Source organism: Apis dorsata, unplaced genomic scaffold (genome assembly GCF_000469605.1).
Source record: "Apis dorsata unplaced genomic scaffold, Apis dorsata 1.3 scaffold_757, whole genome shotgun sequence".
NCBI classification, from domain to species: Eukaryota; Metazoa; Arthropoda; class Insecta; order Hymenoptera; family Apidae; genus Apis; species Apis dorsata.
This window is the reverse complement of record NW_006263910.1, coordinates 50,267-70,444: the sequence shown is the minus strand read 5'-3', so window position 1 is coordinate 70,444 and position 20,178 is coordinate 50,267. Positions and strand designations below refer to the sequence as shown.

Sequence of the window (20,178 nt, the reverse complement as noted above, 5' to 3'; positions counted from 1 at the left end):
TTTTTTTTTTTTTTTTTTTTTTTTTGGTAAACGGTACCAGAATCCTGCGACTTGGCACGATCATTCGGCGATTCATTCGCGACGGGCTAGGTATACCGGGGGTGTCAATTGAACCGGATGAAACAATTTACTATCTTTTAAAGCTGGCAAGCGATTCAATTTATTTTCTACGGCCCCTACGTGTAACGCGGCCAAGCCGTTACCATCGTTCGAATCGCAATTTTTTTTTCCCCTGTCATAAATTAAAAATACCATTTTTCTTCACAAATATCGGAATATATATTCTGAATATATGTTCGTGCGGCATTGTTTGGAACAATGTGCCATAAATTGTACGCGAACAATTAAATTTTAATCAAGTTTCGCTGTTTTGTGTAAAATGTAAAAAAAAAAAAAAAAAATACGACGTATAACAATACTCTTGTTCTGTATTTTCCCATCAAGACAACGAAAAGTGCACGACGAGTGAAAGAACCGCCCGATAACAAAAGCCAGAGTGATGGTGCAGTGTTTTCGCGACTATCGCCTCTCAGCGTGGATGTATCAATTTTACGATGAATTTTTTTCTTTTCTTTCCATTGTCGAGGAATCTCGTTGCGCGTTCCTTGCCTCTTCGGCCGGCACGATGCTCGTTTAACTTTGCACCCGATTAATCAAACCGCCTAGACTATTACATGAAACCAAGTACCCCTGCGACACTACCACACTTCTTGCTAGAATATTCTTCGCCAATAATTGAAATTCCGTGTTTATCATAAACTGTTGTCGTGAATTGTTGCACGTTTATTTCCAAGATTGGTCGTTCTCTTCTTCCAAAGCATTTTATTATAATAATACCTTCGAATTATCGTGTCAGTGAATTCCGAAAAGTCACTGCGTTTTATTACGACTCTAGCTTCTCTGCTTGCTTCCTGTTCTCACTAAAAGATAGACCATTCTCAAGACGGAAATCAGCCGGTAAAGAGCCGGTTTTATCTGATCTAAGGTAATGGCTTAATGCGTACCTGCTCGTCCTTCCGCACGTCCTTCCGTCATATTCAACGTCTTCGTCACGCTCGAAAGCATTCGCCAACTGTTGCACCTCGCCCCCAAATGCTTCCAATGTTGATGACTGGGTCTAATGACCGACTACCGCGTTCTCCCTCCAATTTGACACACGCAAGACGGTTTTTATCAGTATCTCCTCTCAAGGTCTACATGGAACGCGATGATTTCAACGAAAATTAACTTATTTACCTTACATTAAGCGATATATTGAACCGAATTACGTAAAAGTATAATCGTATATACTCAAATGCCGCTTGATCATCGGCATTTTGCTTTCATAAAGATTCATGAATCAACGATGGTAATTCGTTCATAGAAATTGAAATATTCATCGAAATTTAACTCAAACATTTGAAAGTGGTGTATAACTGGAAGAGCCTTTGACACGTTCAAAGCGTCCCAGGGTGCTTCGAGTTGAAGGCAAAGGGTATCAAGTTTTTTTCGTGCGGTCACGAACAAGGCACGATCGCACGGTGTTGAATGTATACCGGACGGTGTCCACTCGGATGGAACATCTACCTTTGAAGTCTGAGGTTTGTCTTTGGCAAACACCTTAACTGTGTGTCCCTCTCGCTCCATCTTCCTCTCTCTCTCTTCCCTTTCAACGACCGTTTGGAAAAGCAATGCAGTCGACGTTCCAATGTTTGACCGGCCGCAAACATGGCATACGTCTACGAACCGCGTCAATTATTCTCGCGTTACGCCATGAATTAAAAAGATACGCATCACCTCGTGTGGTTCACTTTGCACTCGTTAACACGGAGAACAGGAAGCATTTTTCATCGCTATGTTTACAGTGAAAAATCATTTCCACGTCTTATTCTTCGCCACGATAGTTGTATAACAGTTTCTCAGATTCTTAGACGCTTGATACGATGAATCAAAGTTGGTCGAAATTCTGAAAAGGATGAAAATGAAATGAAAAACAATTTGACTTGCTTCAAAGTTCGGGCGCAACGATCATTTTATCGGGCCTAGGCATTTGGACACGCGGTCACCATTTAATTTCCTTAATTACCTTCAAGATTATAAGATGAATTAAAAACAGTCGCCATCAGCTGCCATTCGTTACGATCTTCGGACTGGTGTACTGGTCTAGATATACGCGTGCATGGAACGTACATGCGTTTTAATTGATATGACGTCATGTGAAGGCGCCGAAACTCTACTTCCCAGGATTTGTTTGCGACTCAAGGCTGAACAATTTAACAGGATCATCCCTCGAGACGAAACGAGCCGACAATATTTTCTAACGTATCTTACATTTCTTTTAACATATCTTCAAGGATTTTTTCGCCAATTTACACAATCTTTGTGCATTGATCGTGAGAGAAAATCAACCGTATCCCTTTCAAAAATTCCCTGAAATTCGTGAAATCCTAATATGATGTGGGACCCCTATATTTATATATACGTCGCATTCAAGCTTAAGATACGCTTGCCGACGACCTTTCCCTCAATCCTGACTATAGATTTTTCCTTCTAGTTTCGATCGAGAATATCGAGAGATTTTACATATGTTTATCATATAAATATTTTCTATTATCAATCCAAGCTATTTTGGATATTTCAAGTCAACGATAACACAATCATTCCTTCAAATAACAGACCATCATTCTCGAACGAATTATCGGGTTTTTCTTTTTCGATTCGTTCAATCATAGGAATCATCCATCATCCAATCTTCCGTCTATAAAATTTTTCACTTCACAGTAAGCTTATAAGTAGCTACGATAAATCTCAGTTAATCGAGCCACGAGGCTTCGTTGTAGATAATTTTTAATTTTTACCAAGCAGAATCGTTGCACTACGAGCTATCGAGCTTCGCTTAGCATAAAATTATATTTATAATTTTCTACGTGTTAATTTTATATTGCTGATGTTTGATTTCATTCAGACGAAGAGGAAGAAATAACGAAATAATAACGATTCGCGTACATAACAAGGATCGATAGGACGATTTCGAATTTCACACGATTATCAATGGATTTCGAGGTGAACCCCTAGCAAGTCACCAGGCACGCGTTGTAGGTGAGAGGATGTGGCCGGCAGGAAGTTCATTGTGTACGGCTACACATATAATATTGCACGATCCTGCGGATTCTACGTAGTTTCACGAGAGATAGGAATTCGCCAGATTGTCGCTACCCGATTCGAATCCTTATAGGTATGAATGCGTCGAATTACGCCATGGCTGCCTCGCTATGAAATCGCATGTAGGTTAACGCGTAGGCGTAACAAGATCCATTACAAGCGCCGTTTAAGTAATTATTTTCCAATTAAGGAAGAAAATTTGAAAAAAAAAAAAAAAAAAGAACGAAATTGAGAAATTCCACACCACTATTGAGAGAACGATTAGGCGTGTGAAACAGTAATTGTGATAATTTATTTGGCATATTTTTGAGTCGCGCGTTATTAAGAGTAAGTGTGTATCAACAGTTATAGAAGTTTCTAGCAAATGTAAAAATGGTAACACCATGATCTCGAAAGAATTGATGTCACATCGAAGCTTATAGAAAACTAATCATCGTGGTTATGCAATAAGGTCATCCTAGCCATCATAAGTCGAGATAACGCGATTTCATTTCTTTATTCGTGTTTAGTAAATATTACGGGCGCCAATGGTACGCGACGCATCGTAAACATAAATGTAAATCTAAATGAATTTTATAAATCGCTTTGCATTTTTTCACCCCACGGCAATCCCGATCTCTATCTCTTATCTTGAACTTGGATGGTTACCCACGTTGCCCTTCGAACCTCGGCGCCGAGAAGATGTGAAAAAACGGGCGAAGATCGGGAAGAGAACGAAGGGAAGATAAGGGATCGAGAAGTTGATTTTTGAACCATGATTTCTTTTATCTGGCCCCGGATAATTGAAATGCAATGTTTCGAGAAATCTTTCCAAACTTAAAAAAGATATCATGTACGACAATGTGTACGAATTGAAACAATATCTTTTTTTTTTTGAGAGATGAAAATCTAAAGGAATTCCATTAAGCTTAAAAGAAACGTTCCCTCGAATGGTTCCTATGGTTCGTGTGAACAAACTCGACATAAGAATCTCGTAATCAGTGTCTAGCAATTGGCGTGAACGAAATTGCCAGCAATTATCAATTAAACTCTCCACGAAAGGATCGGTTTAATCATTTCTCCAGACCGCCTTTTGTTACGTTTATCTCTCCTGATGCATCCTTTCAATCGCCTTATTCGCTCTTTGTGCGAGCCTTAAGAAAGAAAGAGAAAAAAAAAAAGATAGAAAAAATACGATTCCAAATGATTTCTTTCGAAAGATATCATACGATCGTCTCAAAGAAAAATGAATATGTTTTAATATGTAACGTTTAATATTTCGAGAGACGACGTGAATATTGATCGATATTTGGACGGAAATTAAATGAAAATAAAATAAAAAAGAACAGAAAAATAGAAACGGCTAATAAAATAGTTACAACTCGTCTTTCATCCTCGAGATCGTGCTTATGGACTGCGATGATGCGCCGTCGTGTAGTTAAGTTAATTAATGAATGGTACAGTCGGGATGGAGAGTGGACTTAAATTGATACGTCCTTCGTGTGGAGCCATTTTTGTGTTACGCTCGCCTCGCTTCGAGAACGCTTCTCGTAATTCCAATGAATCGACCGGTTTTCATATCGTTCTTCGTATTTTTTTTTTGCATTTTTATTTTTTTTTTCCGTGAAATAATATTATTCTCTCGAAGTAACCGACCAAGTGTGTATCGCGAAATTCCGACAACAGAGAGAAAAAACGATGATACGAATGACAAATGAATAAGGAACAATAGAGAAAGTTTAAATTGAAATATAACAGACGAAAATAATCGACATCTTGTGCGAAAAGGCTATCAGAGGACTGACGCGATGATTACGGATCGATTTTTGTTCTCGTTTCGTTTCACGGGCCAATATTATTAACTTGACGGCTATACTGACCTCTTCATCATCGAATCGAGACCGATAAAGAAATTTCCCCGCGATTGCGATTATTTATTGCTGTAAACAATCGTATTCACTCCAAATGCGCACTATGAAAATATAGAATGGAAAAAGAATGGAAATTTCACGGTTAATTTAACGATTGTGTCTTTTAAAATCTCAGCATGGTCTACATCCTTCGATCGGTCACGCGACAATCTTCGTGACTTTTATCTAATGGCAGTTTCATAATAAGACCATATATAATAATATTACGAATAATCACCGAGAATGCTGATAAACACTACGAAAATGCCTACGATAAAAAGCGAGAGAAAAGATAGCAACATCTTTTCGTATATTCATTTACTCGTATATATATATATATATATGTATATAATAAATTAGGTTTTATCTATTATGGTAGATCTGGACACGTGCAAGATTCCATAACCTGTCACCTTATTACTAAAGTTGGAATTCATTATCGAGCTATATATTTTCTTTTTTCTTTTGCTTTCGAAACATTCTTTCTAAATGAACAAACACAATATGTTGGAAGCGCAACAAGTTACAGCGCGACAAATAAATGGTGGAAAAGAGGAAAGAAAATAGAAAAGAAAATATAATTATTTTATATTCATTGAGAATTATATAGTACTGTTTCTGTAGTCGTGAATAATTTTATATTATATTATAAATTATAAAATTCTGATTCTGACCTGATTCAAATCGAGATCCGGGCATTTCGAGGCGCATTCTTCTTGGAGATTGGCAGGAGCAGTCCGATCTTCGAAATCTTCTGGCAGAAGCGTCGAAACGCTTCCCGCCAACGCCAACACCAGAAATACACATAACCCTGTTGCTAACATAATATCCACAACCCCTCGTAAAACAAACCCTCGATCACCCTCCACGAAATTTTTATAACAATTTCTTTAACTATCGATCGTCATTGTTCTCTCGATCCTGATGACCTCCACGACCTTACAAGAAGGTTCGAAACGAATATCAAACTTCTTTCCTCCGCATTCTTCCACATCGATCCTCGAGTTTGAGGAATTCGAGCACTTGAGCAATCGATGTTTTCTAAATGAAATTGCAATCACCGATAAAATCGCGCACTTTCCATGTCAATAGACAGAAAAGATAGATTGATTTCTTCTATCGAATACCTCATTCAAATTCACTCTTACTTTAATTGTACCTTCACTACAATCAAATATGTAAATTCACGTTCAATTTTTATGTATAGAATTGTCACTAAAAAAATTCACCAGTGCAAATGTCAACAACAATAATCGGGATAATTTCCATCACTTTTTTCTTGCAATTATAAAATATCAGCCATGAAAAAAATAGGGATTCTCGATCAAGTCTCTCCTATATAAACGAATAAACGAAAAATAAATTTCACGATAAACAATTAGGATTGTTAAAATTGTTTCGAATCACCTGTGACGTTTCGAGTCACGAGGCCCTCACTGTAAGAGCCCAGCGTGGTGTTGTTAATGTCTGGCAAGCATAAGAGCAACTGACTCCGAATGGCCACTAGAGAGTCAACTATCCCCCACCATGGCAACCCTTATCTGTTGCACTCTGCTTGACCAATTCCGTACAGTGGTGGTAGGTATACTACCAGGCTAGCGTGTGCACATGAAGCCATTATGGCATATGCCTGTGGAGTGTCTGAAGATGAACAAAAAGAATAAACGATCTGAACTTTCGTTTGTGCAGGTCCGACTGACCAATGGTCAATTGGTAGATTGACCTGTTCTTACTATCCTCGTAAACTTTCATTCATATATTCGCACGTGCCGCTTTTAGTCGGGTACCCACGTTGTCCGATGTCAAGAAAGCCTGGAAAAAATGAGTTGCGAAGAAAAATGGTATGATTTTTTCTTGTTATCTTTTAAAATAGTGTACACATTAGAATATTTATAATTTTTTAAAGCTAAAAATGATGTGTTCAAATAAGTTTTTTTAGTTTTAGAAATTTATAATTTAATTATAATGTTGCAAGATTTTACATAATTTTGTTTAATATTTTAATATATATAATATATTTTATATAGTATATTTTATATATATGGTATATTTAATTAGTTAAGGAAAGAATATTTAGTTAAACGTTGGATTAAATTTAAATTTAAATTACACATTGGTTGAAGATCATTTCATTAACTCAACCATCTTCTTCTGTTGTATTAGATTGAAAATAGTCGGATGGTACAAAGTAAATTTGAGGCTGAGTTTCGAGTAAATATTACTTATATTGACGTTTCGAAAAAGAATGCATCCTTTCTAAAAATTTTTGTACACATACCATTCGTTTTGACACCCTTAGAAACCAATGCTTTTTGTTGACAATACACCCAATGGGTATATTATTCCTTACTTAAAACTTTCACTTTTTTATACAAGAAAAAGTAAATTTTCCATAATTATTTATGATTATTATTATTATATAATAATAAAAATAAATTTTCTTTGATAGATAAACACATAGTTGTTTGTTTAATATTGTTTCTCAGTCTTTGTCCGCTGTAGCCGAGTCAAAACGATGACTCATTTCGACAGATTAAATCTGCGGACGACAAGAGTCAGTCTGTATTATGTTGTGTTACTATTGTCAGTCACGGACCAATGCATTGAGTCTTTCTTTTCGATGACCCGAAAGCGATCTATTCTTCGATGTGTACGCATATCTATTCGATCATGGAGGAATTCGATTTACCTACGTTTGCGTTAATGCCGTGCCTCGTAAATATTTTCGTGACATCACATGAATAGAAATATTTTTAGTTCATAAATATAAAATTTTACATTCTACGCGATAACTTAAAATATAAACTCAAAACAAACTCTTCATTATCAACCCTTTTCTCAATTTCTTGTATTACCAGTTCCAGAAGTTGTTGAAATTCTTTCCTTAAGTACGTCATACACTTAATACAAACAATTATCAATATAATTAGCATAAATTATGTAATTACCATACTTAAGAAAAGTCTTTTCTCTTCTTTTTTTTCTTCATTTCGTCAGATTTATCATTTATAAATCATTCCCAGAACATCTTTTGTTTGCAATTTCTTGAACAATTGAAATACTAAAATAAAATAAATATATTGAAGGCATTGATATCTTTTAATATTCTTAATAATTAATTTTAGTTATATTATAATTATAAAAAAAAAATCTCGGATAAAGAGAAAGATTTTACTTCGACAATGAACAGCGAAAACCAATCAATTAACGCAACGAGATTATGGACAAACGAATTCAGAACAGCTTGTTATGAAACGGCAACGATCTGTGGCACGTTAGTTCCAACCTCAATGGCGGTTACAGGTTACCTAGGGCTTCCTGCGGAAATGGCCAATATACTCCTCCGACCTCCAACTCACTCAGTCACTCGCTCACTCGGATCACTCCTGTTTGGTGTACCCCGTACCTATATGATCGCCCTGTCGCTCGACACGTACTTGTTACGGGTCATCATCGTGATCTATGCGCCTACAACAAATGTTACATCCTTAATCTGTCCTAGCCTGCTAATTCTACGCTCGTGCTGAACGAGAAAGTTGACATTATTCTGCAACTGTAGACAGATCAAGTTATTTCGCATAGCAATTATAACGTGTTTAATTCGATGAGAAGCAAATATTGTTTCGCTATTTTGGAGGTTATAATTAAAATGACAGATATCAATCGATAGATCACTAGTTTATTCTGTACAAGATTTAAAAAGATGAAATTACAAGATAATCTCGCGTAATAATTTATTATATATGTTTTTTCAAGAACTGATGTAATTCAAGAAACAGAGAAGCAAGTTGTAATTTTCCAAGCTATTTTTCTTCGTATTTTGTAATGAAAGAAAATATATATTATATTAAAATCCATAAAAATATTATACATAAAAATCTTTTAATAGAATGATTATTTTAGAAAAATGATTATTTTGATACATAAGAAAAGATTTATTAACAAAGTGATTATAAAAAAGATGTTTCTCAAGATGCGACCCAATTCACATGTGTTCGTGATCCATCGTTTGTTTTGCATACAACGTAATTGTAATACAAAAGAAAGAAGTTTTTGTAAGATATCTCAACGACTAGTCTAAGACTTACACTCTGCTTTACACGATACAGCAATAATTCGGGTCTATTAGACCAATAAAGTATATCAAAGAGGAGGAATGCCCCGCGTCAATCGTACATAGTGTCAGTTTGTCTGTCCGTACTTTGATATACGGGGTGCGGGTGGACAGATAATTTAGATTGAATACAACTGTATATTAAGAGTAAAACTGAAGAGAATGATTAAGAAAAAAATAAAAATTTTTCATAGTAAGAAATAAGTTTTTTATATAAAATTTTAAAAAAAAAAGCATTTAAGAATTTTCTTTAAAAAAATTTATATTTGGTTATAAGATAGAAATAAAAAATTTAATTTACATATATATATATACATTAATTAATAAATTAATAAATTTCTTTCATGATTATGATATTTTCATTAATATATTTTCTATATTTTCATATTTTGATATTGAATATTTTTTTTTTAAAATAAGATGAGATGAAAGAAATTAATTAAACGAATTAATATATAATTTTCCCATCATTTATATTCGCAATATTATAATCATATATATTATATGAATATCTATGCAATTACTTCAAATCACTTGCATATTAAAGAAAAAAATCTTTATGATTTTTATGATAAAATAATAATTCTTAATTAATAAAATGTAGAAATGTCTATTGAATAGGAACAAAGAAAGTTCAATTTAACCAATCCCATGAAGCTTTAAATGCTTCTCAAAGATAATTATTATCTTTATCAGAAATTAATTGCGATTCAATAATTTCTCTAATACGCGAGTGAAAGCAATACCTATCATTTATTAATTTGTTTATTATTTTTTTAATTAGAAGTTATATTTATTGTGAAATATTATTTAATACTTAAAAATTCTAATATATAACAAATTTTTGAGTTAATAAGTTGTTATTAATTTATAATATAATAATTATAATATTCTTTTTAGGTACTTACTTATTATATTTTTATCTTAAGAATTTTGTTATTTTTTAAAAATTTTGTTGATTTTTATCAGTGCTTTTTGCTATTCATCTTTCCTAGTGAACAATTTTTTATTCTCATTTTATATATAAAATGTAAATATATTAGGTTCGTAACTATTAAAACATAAAATAAATATTATGTAGATAATATTCTTAATAATATTTATAACTTTAATAATATTTCAATTTATCACCAGAGACCGCCACCTCTCGGATTGAAATTCAAATGTGACAAATATTTATATATATATTTTACAATTTTTAATTTCTATTTTTAAATAATATTCTGAATGTAGCATATGAAATATTATTTTTATATTATTATTATACTATATATATATTTATATGTTAAATTTATATGAAGTAAAAATTTTTAACTGCTAAAATAGTAGTCATGTAAACAGGTCTCATATTATGAGGTTTTATATGGTAATTCAAGATGGAAGACGGTGAAAATAAAGCGGACGTTGGGCTGGATAAAGAGAAAAAGTCGTACGCTGGAATACCGGAAGCCGAATTTGTAGTAAGTATATTATTCTAGTAAAAAATTTACATAATATATTATTATAATATTGCTACCAATACATAAATTTAATATATTACATTATATTATGATATATATTTTTACAAAGGAATAATCCTCGTGACTATCGATAATTCTGTAAAATTTTATCAAATAAATCTTGTAAAATTTATGTAACAAAAAAAGATAAAATTTTTTTTCTTTTATTTTAATATTTTTTATACTAAATTTTTGCTTATTAGTATAATATATAAAAATACACAATACTTTTTCGTTATGCTAACCGTATATGGTCAGAACAGATTTAAACATAATATAAATATAATAAATATTATTATTTTTGTAATATATATTATTTATTTTTATTTTAATACTATTTTAAAATTTTTATTACATTTTTATTACATTTTACAAATTTTTTAATATAGGATGATGTCGACGCTTTCATGGCGAGACCTGAAAATGAATCGGCAGATAAAGTGTTACAAAAGTTGGATGAAAACCATGGCAAATATAAATTTATGGAATATAATTTATTTAATAAAAGAAGACGTTTGAAAGCTCAGATTCCAGATTTAGAAAGATCATTAGACATGATCAAAAAATTACAACAAGAGAAAGATAAAAGCAAAGAACTAGAAACACAATTTCTTTTATCAGAACAAGTTTATGCAAAAGCTATTATTCCTCCTACTGATAAAGTGTGTTTGTGGCTAGGAGCTAATGTTATGCTAGAATATACATTGGATGATGCACAAGAAATGTTAACAAAAAATATTGAAGCAGCAAAGAGAAATCTAGGTTATGTAGAACATGATTTAGATTTTGTGAGAGATCAATTTACTACAACAGAAGTTAACATGGCACGTATTTATAATTGGGAAGTAAAACGCAGACAAGCTGCTAAACCAACATGAAGGCTGTTTTTTTAATAAATTTAATATGCACGCAATGAATGCCTAAAACTCAAAAGGTAATTATGAAAAAAAAGTAAATGCAAAAGGAATTCACATATATCATTATTTATTATATAATTTTAATAATTTTATGTATAATATATAATATAATATAATAATATTTTAATATTCTTATTCTTTTTTTAAAGGTTACTTACATTACACTGTCAAATGGAAAGAGCCTGTGAATAAAAAGTACTGTTGGAAATTATCAATGAAATAAAGAACTCGAATACCATTTAGGTTATAAGCTAGATACACCAATATTTATGTATATTGTCACAAATACATCTGAATTCTAACTTCATATGTTGTTTTGTGTATTTATAATAAGATATTACCACATTTATTATATTAAACTTAATTGACTTATTTTGATATTTTTGCAAAAAAAAAATATACAACTTATATAAAAAACAAAATAATACATTATATTTATTAATATCAGAAATATCACAAACCAAAAAATTTAATTTGATTTTTACTTTCTAATTTATCATCCTGTTTGTATACTTTAATTACAAACTAGATCTTATGTTATAAACACATATAATTTTGTTAAAAAACAAATATAAAAAGTATCATCTATACTTTTGTGAACATGATAAGAAATAGGCTTATAACTAATGGAATTTGCATGAAACTTAATTTATCTTATGTTTTAAACTGTATCAGAAAGTGATTTGCTATATCTATTTTTAAGGCACATAGTCGATCTGACTTTCTGTAAAAATCAGTGTCCAGCAGGGACTAGTATCCTATTATAACTAAATCTTCGTGAATTAATCTGTTCCTTCATCTGCTTCATATTTCACCAATTTTGTCTTTAACTCATTGATTTTGGCTTTAGCTTCTTCTAATTCTTTTTTTAATGTTTGTACTTCCACATCAACTTCTGTGATGCCTCCTAGATTTAGACGAATATATCTATGATATTATTTAGGAAATTATTTTCTAATAAAAATTCGAACTAACATTGATATTTTTGTATTATAATATCAATTATAAATTTTAAAAGGATACTCTAAAGCATCATCTGGTTTTTCTGGTTCTTCATATAAAGACACAAGTACTTTCGTAAGAGCATCCATCACTCCTGCTCTTTCCAGATATTTTCTAAATTCTTCTCTTTTAGAATCAGGTGGCTATAATAAATATTGCAAAAATTAAAAATAATAAAAATTAATAGATTTATAAAATTTACTAAATTATACGCATAATAATAAAACACTTTGAATCAATAACACTGCAAAAGATATTGCATCGCCATCGTTATTGAAGAAATTATATTAAATAAAAACGTATAGATTTAGCATTACCTTGAAATTCGACATTTTTATTACCACAAATTATTACAACAATACTTGGAAAATACTATTTTAGCAAATAGTTCAAAGAATTTCCGACAACACGTGTTTGATAAATCACACAATACGGAACAGATACAAGCCTTTATGATGCTCATTCAGAACAAATGCTATATGATATACGCGATTTTCAAAACAATGAATGTACGAAACAATTTTTAATTAAAAAAAATCATCATTTACCATTTTGAGAAGTGAATTCAATATATAGTAACAGTAGAAATTACTTTCTCTTTCTTTTTCACTTCGTTTCACAAATACAATTTACGAAACTTGTGTGCTTTCAATAATAAACTTCGAATGTCACAATTTATTTCGATCGGAAACACTATAATCAAAAAAGTATTCAGTTTGGACCTATATCTGATGCCATTCTATAATTTCGTGTCATAAAATTTAAATTGTTACAAAGTTAGTAGTTAAAATATCCTCTCTCATATAATAAAGAATTATAAACAAAATTAATATAAGCACTTATATTAATTAATGTAAAATTTTATTTTATTTAAAAAATATATTAAATTTATTGATATAAATTTAGCTAAAATAAAATATAATGAGAGATATCATACACACACTATATAAAAGCATTGATTATTCAATATGGCGAGGTAATGTTTGTAATATAATTTTTCTCTAACTTTTTATAAATTAAAGAAAAAAAGCTTTGAATTTTTTTTAAAAACTTTGTTATGATGTTTTTGGGAAAAAAAGAAGTTTTTTTAAGAATAGTGCTAACTGGTGCCATAGGTATTTGTTCGTTTATTGGTGATCAAGGATTGAAACATGGAAAGACTGCCATGACACGCGCGATTTTTGACAATGTCACTCACGCAATTGTTGGTGGACTTACTTGGGCAGTTATCTTAAATTTGTCAAAAAAACCTCTTATACAAAACTTTTCTAGCATTTTCTTGTGTTTTTCTTTATCGTCTTTTATCGACATAGATCATTTTATTGCAGCAGGCAGTTGGAAGTTAAGTGTGAGTGATATCATAACCTTTTATCGTTTAAATAATCAGCATATCTTATTTATAGGGAATGATAATGAAATTTTTCGTATAAATATGAAACTTGAAATTTCGTTTTGAGAATTATATATAGATATCGTTATTTAATATTTTATTATATATCATATTTCAAAAAAAATATTAATTATAACTTGATGTAATGATATTTACATAATTTCTTACAGGATGCAACACATTTAGAAAAAAGACCATTTTTTCATTGTACCACTCTACCTATAACATTATGGCTTATGTTAAATTTTTATTCAAGTGTATTTAATTATCCAAAATTCAGTTATTATTCTTGGATAATATTAGCAAGCTTTCTAAGCCATCATATAAGAGATGGTACAAGAAGAGGTTTATGGTTTTGTCCTATTGGTTCTACACAACCTATTCCATATTATTTATACTTAAGTATGAGTATGATACTCCCTCATGTGCTACAATGGTTGATGATACCATCTATGCATGAATATAAGTCTTCAGATAATGAAACATTAATTGATGTTGTGTAAATAGTATAAAGTAAATATGGCTAAATGTATATAATATGTATAAATATACATGTATATATATATATCAATGAAATTTTTATATTAATATATTTTATATTAATATATATGTATATTTTTTATAATTTATATATTTTTAATCATATTTATTACAAATAAATATTACATTTTTTATAAGCTTTTATAAAGTAACAAAGATTATAAATATAATAATAATTTAATTTATTTATTATTTAATTAAGAGGAATAAAAATAAAAAATATTTTAAGAAATATATTTGTTTTTGCATTATAGCAAACAATTACGTAAACAATTTGACCTAATTAAAAGTGCAACTTTTATATTTATCGTTAAATGCATAAAAATAAGCATAAAATATCAAAACAGGAAAAACTTACATACATACATACATACATTAAAAAGGGTTCGTCCATAATGTTTATGCGTATCCATAATGTTTACATACTTGTTTCCAGAGACACATGTGTTCAGTAAACAAGCATTGTTCATGTATGCCGGTCTCTTGTATCGTGTATTTCTATACATAGATCCATATTCGATTGCGATGTAAAAATTTAACGATACCCACGTAAATATATGCGTGCTGGTGTAATATGTAGGGATTTGAGTGAACGCGGAGGACGCAGATGCCCTTGCAAGAAGTCAGCCGCGCGCACACGTGTGTACACGTACACCTTCCACAAGTTGGAGGGGTTTATCAGCATTCAGCATTGCTTTGCTGGCACTGTTATACACTTTACTTCACTCTCGTCCCGCGATCTTATATTAGTGTTCATTTACCTAGTCACCTATTCCACCGAACAACGATGGTGTTTACGACGCCGTTCAATGAAATTTTAAAACAATCAATCTCGTGATCGAAAATTTCAACAAGTGTTATTATCTTATTATCTCTTCCGTGTTTTCACAGTGAAATACCGTTTGATTTTTGTTGCGAGAAATTAATTTTTCGTTCTGGATACATTTTTAGTGAACCATTATCGCTTATTCGAGAAAATGTTATGTGTTATTCGAGAAAACTATTGATGACATTGAGTTACATTATCTCCACTTTGTGATATTCTCTTATACATAAAATTTTATACGAATAATAAAAATTTTTGAACGGGAGCTCTACAATGCCGCCAGGTTTTCGCAGATATCACATCAACTATGATAATGCGTTGATACCGATATCTTGATCGTGTATATACGCCAGTCCAATATTACCTCCAGGGAGATCTCGTGTCATACTTGCTACGTTTATATTATATTTACCATGGTGAGTACACATTGTTCCGATTTTTCTATGGATTGTATTCAAACCGTTTCTGAAATCTATGGAATGCTATGACTCCTGATCATAAATTGTGTTTCAGTTAAAATGTCAAATATTACAAATCATGTGATATAATTTCGCTTTAATTATATGTACATCAAGATTGTCGTTCGTTTTATTATTGTAATGAATAGTTAGTCCATCTATCGACTAATTCCGTCATACATAATTATTTCATGTATTATTGTTATGTTGATAAAACAATAATAATTTTATTTAGAGCGATTTTACATACATAGTTAATTATTTTTTTTATTTGAATTTTACAATTATTGTTACTTATGTACATATGTATTAATGCTTTCACATGAAATGAGGCTAATCACAAAATCATAATAAAGCATGTTTTGTAATAGTAATTACGACCACTCGAACGGATGCCTATTACAGATGCAACAATGTTCAAGGTTGAATTGGCGTAAGAAGAATCACTGGAATTATACGATGAAAGTGATTTGCTGATGATATTAACAATTCTATTACATTCAGCATAAGATAATGACATTCACAGTATTATGCATTTTACCATTCATATGAATTCCGAACGGTTTGCATGGCAAAACAAACTTATGATATTCGTAAATTTCCTGTTTGCATTCAATATATTTATTAGTTTTTATGGCATCAAACGCATTAATCGCAAGTTACGAAATAACGTTTCGAGGAAGTGCAAAGCAACCATGCGTGACAAAGATTCTTTCACATTCTTGCATTCTCACTATTTCCATCTTTGTTACGCCCTCGCTGTATTAGCACATTTCGAATTTTTCTCATCAAAAATAATTCTTTAATCGTTTGATAAATTTTATTTTTTATTTTAAAAATAATTTCAAAGCAATCATATTAATTGATAAATCGTTAACGATATTTAAAAATGTTTTCTTATCAATAAGATTTAAAATTAAATGTTTAATTTTCTAGGAAGCCGATGAGTTGGTATTGTATTTTGCTATAGCAGGTGGGATTACTGCTGGTGCTTTGCTAGTGCTGTTCATTTTAGTGTGCGTACTGTTTGTCAAAGTGAATCGATTATCAACAGACGGGTAAGTACATAACTTCTTTCATTCGATAGCATTTCTTTTTTTTTTCTTTTGTTTGCAACAATTTATTCCTAATTTTCGCTTTTAATTCAATGCTATTAAGCTTTGCTTAAAACGGATAATAAAACGAAATGAATGCACAGCAGGCTTTGCTTGTTGAATGATTTAGTTTCAACGTTATTTTAATTAAAATATTTGACGGGTTTTTTGATTAAACTCGATGGATATCAGTGGCATAGCCGGCGTTTCATTTTGTTGGGACGAGCCACGTTCTCGACGAACTAGGAATCCGAATAAGTCACGTAAGATTTACATTCTAAAGAGCAAATATGATTGTCGACTCGTGGTAATATTGGGACGTGCGAGTGAAAAAAAAAATTAATTCATGACTCATTACGGCATCGATATCGTATCTTTGCTGCGAGCAAAACGATTGTTTAGCTTATCTTAGTAAAAGAATGTGTAATGGATATGGGAATTAAAACAGCTTATACGCGACTAAATTTCTTTTTCTTTTTTAAAATTATTTTTCTACTTCCCTCTATAGATATTTTAATCATTTTTTTTAATTCACTTCATGAATTTTTCGAATTAGAATTTGCTTTTAAATATATTAATTTTTTTTTATTTCTAATAATAATTATTTTAACAAATCGATAAAAATTGTTCAGGTCCAATCAACTGAATAGACAAACAAGTATGATGGCAGACTTTTGTTACACAAATCCCACAATTGTACCAGGAGAATTACTATCACGTCGTGGATTCTCGATGTACAGCGGTTCCGATAACTATAATGATGATTATGGAACAAAAAAAGATCATCATTTTGGTACTTATCACGAAGCACGATCAAAATTTTGACTAAAATTAATAAGTTTGAATAACAGACTGTATGCATAACTTCTGTAATTTTCAATCATATACTATACTAAAAGATTGATTAATTTTGTATAATAAATTAAAATTACGTTATTTATCAGTTTATAAGATATAAGACTTACATAAATTTTTAATTTTCATCTGCCATAAAAATTTGTTTATATATACATAGTTATTTATACATAATATATTAAAAAACGAACAAAAAACAAAGAAATATAAAAATATAATTAATTAATATATTTTATAGAGTAATAATTAATAAAAAATAAATTTTATTTAGATATACTTTATCTATAGATGGTAATGTCTCGCAAAACAAAAAATCAACTATGTAGTACATTCAGTTACCGATAGATTTCGCTATATGCATTAGTCGCTCAGGGAAATAAGTATAAAAAAAAAAAAAAGCTATTGAAAATCAGTAAAATTGAATAGAGTAGTTAATTTGCAGAGCTTAATTAAAATAATTACTAAAAATTGTTTCTATTATTTATTTCTTGAATAATTTATTTTTTATTTTTAATTAACAGTGATTAAATTCCAAAGATATTCTCTATATAAAATAGCGTTTGTTTTGTTTGTAATGTATATTATTTATAATAAATACCATTATGTTTCTTAATTTTATTGATTATTCATTTCATTTATATTGTTTCATTATTACTGTTTCACATATCATTTATATTTATCATTTATATCATTGCCATTATTTTTTTTTTTATCGAAAATAACTAATTTCATTTCATTAAAATATATATATATATAAATTAAATATTTTTCTATTACGATTGCAGAAATTAATATTTTCAATTTAAGATTTTTTAAAATCATGGAAAATACTGTACATGATTTTATCAAAATCGATTTTGTATATAAATCATTACATATTTTATAGTTTAGGATTGAATTTCATCAATAAATTATACATTTATCCACAATTGTATATAATCCTCTTATCATGCATTTCCATTAATGTCCACTTAACTCTCGAACAACGTGTGTGTTCCAATAATTATTCTCTCGCGATCCGATGTCACTTCAGAAATTGAACACCACCCTGGTATTCTGATCCCTCGAGGGTCTTCGATACCTTCCACTCGAATCACAAAAAGAATCGATGAATAAAATTTGTATCGATAACTAGAGAGCGCCAAGGTAGAAAGTTCCTTATACAATTGCGATCCATTGTCATTGTCTTAATTTAAATACCAAAGAAATCAAGAAGAAAAACAAATTAAAATTTTTATTATGTTCAACAGTTACGAATATTACAAAATGATTCCAAGAAATGATTCCAGATACACGTAAGGAAAATTTACGATTTCATATATGTATAAGTGCTTGCACCAGGTACTTTGCAGATTTCTTTTTTAGAGCGGAAGTGGAGCACCTTCCGACCGATATACGCAACAACGTCAAAGTGGGTGGCGATGAGGATGTAGGTAGGGATACAGACGATGCTACGGGGAGTAGGCAATAGCATGGGGATAGGCCGTAATTGGTATAAAATCATCGAGCAAACACATCGGACAAGACAGCCTGAGGGTTGTGGGCGGTGTTACGTGCCGTTGCCTTGGTAACCATGGGGCGACTCTGCTAAAGCACCCCTTCGCCTTGATTGCGCACAGGCCCATCCGTTCATGTGTACGTATGCTATGTTACTCATGAATGTGTGTTAGTGTTGTACGCGTACTGCATGCATTTATATATGTATATATATATATACAAAAGCGCCATCTCGTCTACATGCCAGATTTACAAGACGCGTACTTACACGATTCACTTTTTCACTGTTACGCGATTCCTGTCGACCCTTTATGTATGCGAAACTATCCATAATCATTGGCATACCACCGTACACGAGATCAATTACCGTTCTTTAGAAAATAAATTCTCGAGAACATTTTATCGAGAATTTTTGTCATTACATCGTAGTTGCTGATGAAATTTATATTCTAATCAGACTTTTAAAATATATAGTTTATAGTTATTTATACAGCTATAATACGATAATTTTTATATAGAGTTGATATATAAATCTATTTTTCAATTAATTTATTGAATTAAATTATAGGTGTTCATGAATGAACATTGAAATAAAGATTATAGGAGTGTGCTATTAAGCTCTCCCCCTTAATAATAAGCGAATATCACGCCCTCTCTATTTAGATATACCTCTATATAAGTGCTTTCACCGGCACACGCAACTTGTCGAGTGTTTAGTTTAACCGCACCCCGTGAATCCGCGTTTATGCTCCTAATCAGGCAGGATTACGGTCAGTTTCGTCCTGTCCCTCGTAAACCATGCCACGAGACATATGTTATTCTTTGAGCGTTCAATCGCAACGTGCCATGTTATTCTTTCGTTTTCTAGCGAATAATGCGAAAAGATTAATAATAAGATTCACTGCACGCGTCAGGGAAAACGTAATCTATTTCAAACAAAAAAAAAAAATTCTATT

At 30.9% G+C, this 20,178-nt stretch overlaps 5 protein-coding genes and 1 long non-coding RNA gene across 16 annotated transcripts in view; 4 read left to right on the top strand and 2 right to left on the bottom strand.

Moving 5' to 3' along the window:
* Positions 1-10,190, bottom strand: part of LOC102672037 (proto-oncogene tyrosine-protein kinase ROS) — a 27,727-nt gene extending 17,537 nt beyond the window's left edge. For 3 of the 6 annotated variants that reach the window (XM_006622790.2, XM_006622789.2, XM_006622791.2), the window contains exons 1-4: positions 10,053-10,189; positions 8,339-8,498; positions 7,979-8,091; positions 5,705-6,842 (exon numbers count right to left, since the gene is read on the bottom strand). In XM_006622790.2, the coding sequence (XP_006622853.1) occupies positions 5,705-5,854 (150 nt within the window). In that variant the 5' untranslated portion in view covers positions 5,855-6,842; positions 7,979-8,091; positions 8,339-8,498; positions 10,053-10,189. Of the gene's footprint in view, positions 1-5,704; positions 6,843-7,978; positions 8,092-8,338; positions 8,499-10,052 lie in introns of those variants that run through there. The other 3 variants (XM_006622788.2, XM_031513832.1, XM_031513833.1) reach the window with 3 other exon arrangements.
* A 289-nt stretch (positions 10,191-10,479) lies between these two features.
* On the top strand, positions 10,480-11,867 carry LOC102672461 (prefoldin subunit 3). The gene is made up of 3 exons (XM_031513836.1): positions 10,480-10,604; positions 11,033-11,577; positions 11,710-11,867. Exons 1-2 carry the CDS (start codon positions 10,521-10,523, stop codon positions 11,519-11,521), a joined length of 573 nt encoding a protein of 190 aa, XP_031369696.1. The 5' UTR covers positions 10,480-10,520; the 3' UTR covers positions 11,522-11,577; positions 11,710-11,867.
* Positions 11,868-12,028: 161 nt separating this feature from the next.
* LOC102671681 (c-Myc-binding protein) lies at positions 12,029-15,292 on the bottom strand. Of its 5 annotated transcripts, none has more exons than XM_031513838.1 (3): positions 14,859-14,882; positions 12,584-12,705; positions 12,029-12,487 (listed from the first exon to the last, which is right to left on the bottom strand). In XM_031513838.1, exons 1-3 carry the CDS (start codon positions 14,862-14,864, stop codon positions 12,343-12,345), a joined length of 273 nt encoding a protein of 90 aa, XP_031369698.1. In that variant the 5' UTR covers positions 14,865-14,882; the 3' UTR covers positions 12,029-12,342. The 5 variants fall into 5 exon arrangements, with proteins under 5 accessions (XP_031369698.1, XP_031369699.1, XP_006622849.1 ...); XM_031513839.1 differs by lacking the exon at positions 14,859-14,882 and adding an exon at positions 13,111-13,312; XM_006622786.2 differs by lacking the exon at positions 14,859-14,882 and adding an exon at positions 12,880-13,311.
* On the top strand, positions 13,439-14,860 carry LOC102671912 (transmembrane protein 267). 2 transcript variants are annotated; one of them, XM_031513835.1, is made up of 3 exons: positions 13,439-13,538; positions 13,678-13,910; positions 14,123-14,860. In XM_031513835.1, exons 1-3 carry the CDS (start codon positions 13,484-13,486, stop codon positions 14,453-14,455), a joined length of 621 nt encoding a protein of 206 aa, XP_031369695.1. In that variant the 5' UTR covers positions 13,439-13,483; the 3' UTR covers positions 14,456-14,860. The 2 variants fall into 2 exon arrangements, with proteins under 2 accessions (XP_031369695.1, XP_006622850.1); XM_006622787.2 differs by lacking the exon at positions 13,439-13,538 and having other exon boundaries at positions 13,548-13,910.
* On the top strand, positions 15,232-17,818 carry LOC102671503. Its single transcript, XM_006622784.2, has 3 exons — positions 15,232-15,734; positions 16,713-16,834; positions 17,503-17,818. The coding sequence occupies exons 1-3, from the start codon at positions 15,732-15,734 to the stop codon at positions 17,693-17,695; spliced, it is 318 nt and encodes a 105-aa protein (XP_006622847.1). The 5' UTR covers positions 15,232-15,731; the 3' UTR covers positions 17,696-17,818.
* A 749-nt stretch (positions 17,819-18,567) lies between these two features.
* The window catches only part of LOC116186472, a 2,134-nt gene continuing 523 nt past the window's right edge, over positions 18,568-20,178 (top strand). Inside the window, exon 1 of the long non-coding RNA XR_004151486.1 lies at positions 18,568-19,360. This is a non-coding gene — a long non-coding RNA (uncharacterized LOC116186472). The remainder of the gene's footprint in view (positions 19,361-20,178) is intronic.

Coding starts and splice junctions, on each gene's coding strand:
- LOC102671912 (XM_006622787.2), top strand. CDS start 13,620: ATGATGTTTTTGGGAAAAAAAGAAGTTTTTTTAAGAATAGTGCTAACT. Junction 13,911..14,122: donor CAGGCAGTTGGAAGTTAAGT/GTGAGTGATATC, acceptor AATTTCTTACAG/GATGCAACACATTTAGAAAA.
- LOC102671503 (XM_006622784.2), top strand. Junction 16,835..17,502: donor AATCGATTATCAACAGACGG/GTAAGTACATAA, acceptor AAAATTGTTCAG/GTCCAATCAACTGAATAGAC.
- LOC102672461 (XM_031513836.1), top strand. CDS start 10,521: ATGGAAGACGGTGAAAATAAAGCGGACGTTGGGCTGGATAAAGAGAAA. Junction 10,605..11,032: donor TACCGGAAGCCGAATTTGTA/GTAAGTATATTA, acceptor TTTTTAATATAG/GATGATGTCGACGCTTTCAT.
- LOC102671681 (XM_006622785.2), bottom strand. CDS start 14,998: ATGTATAGAAATACACGATACAAGAGACCGGCATACATGAACAATGCT. Junction 12,706..14,866: donor ATGGACGAACCCTTTTTAAT/GTATGTATGTAT, acceptor TATTTATTATAG/CCACCTGATTCTAAAAGAGA. Junction 12,488..12,583: donor AAACCAGATGATGCTTTAGA/GTATCCTTTTAA, acceptor ATAATATCATAG/ATATATTCGTCTAAATCTAG.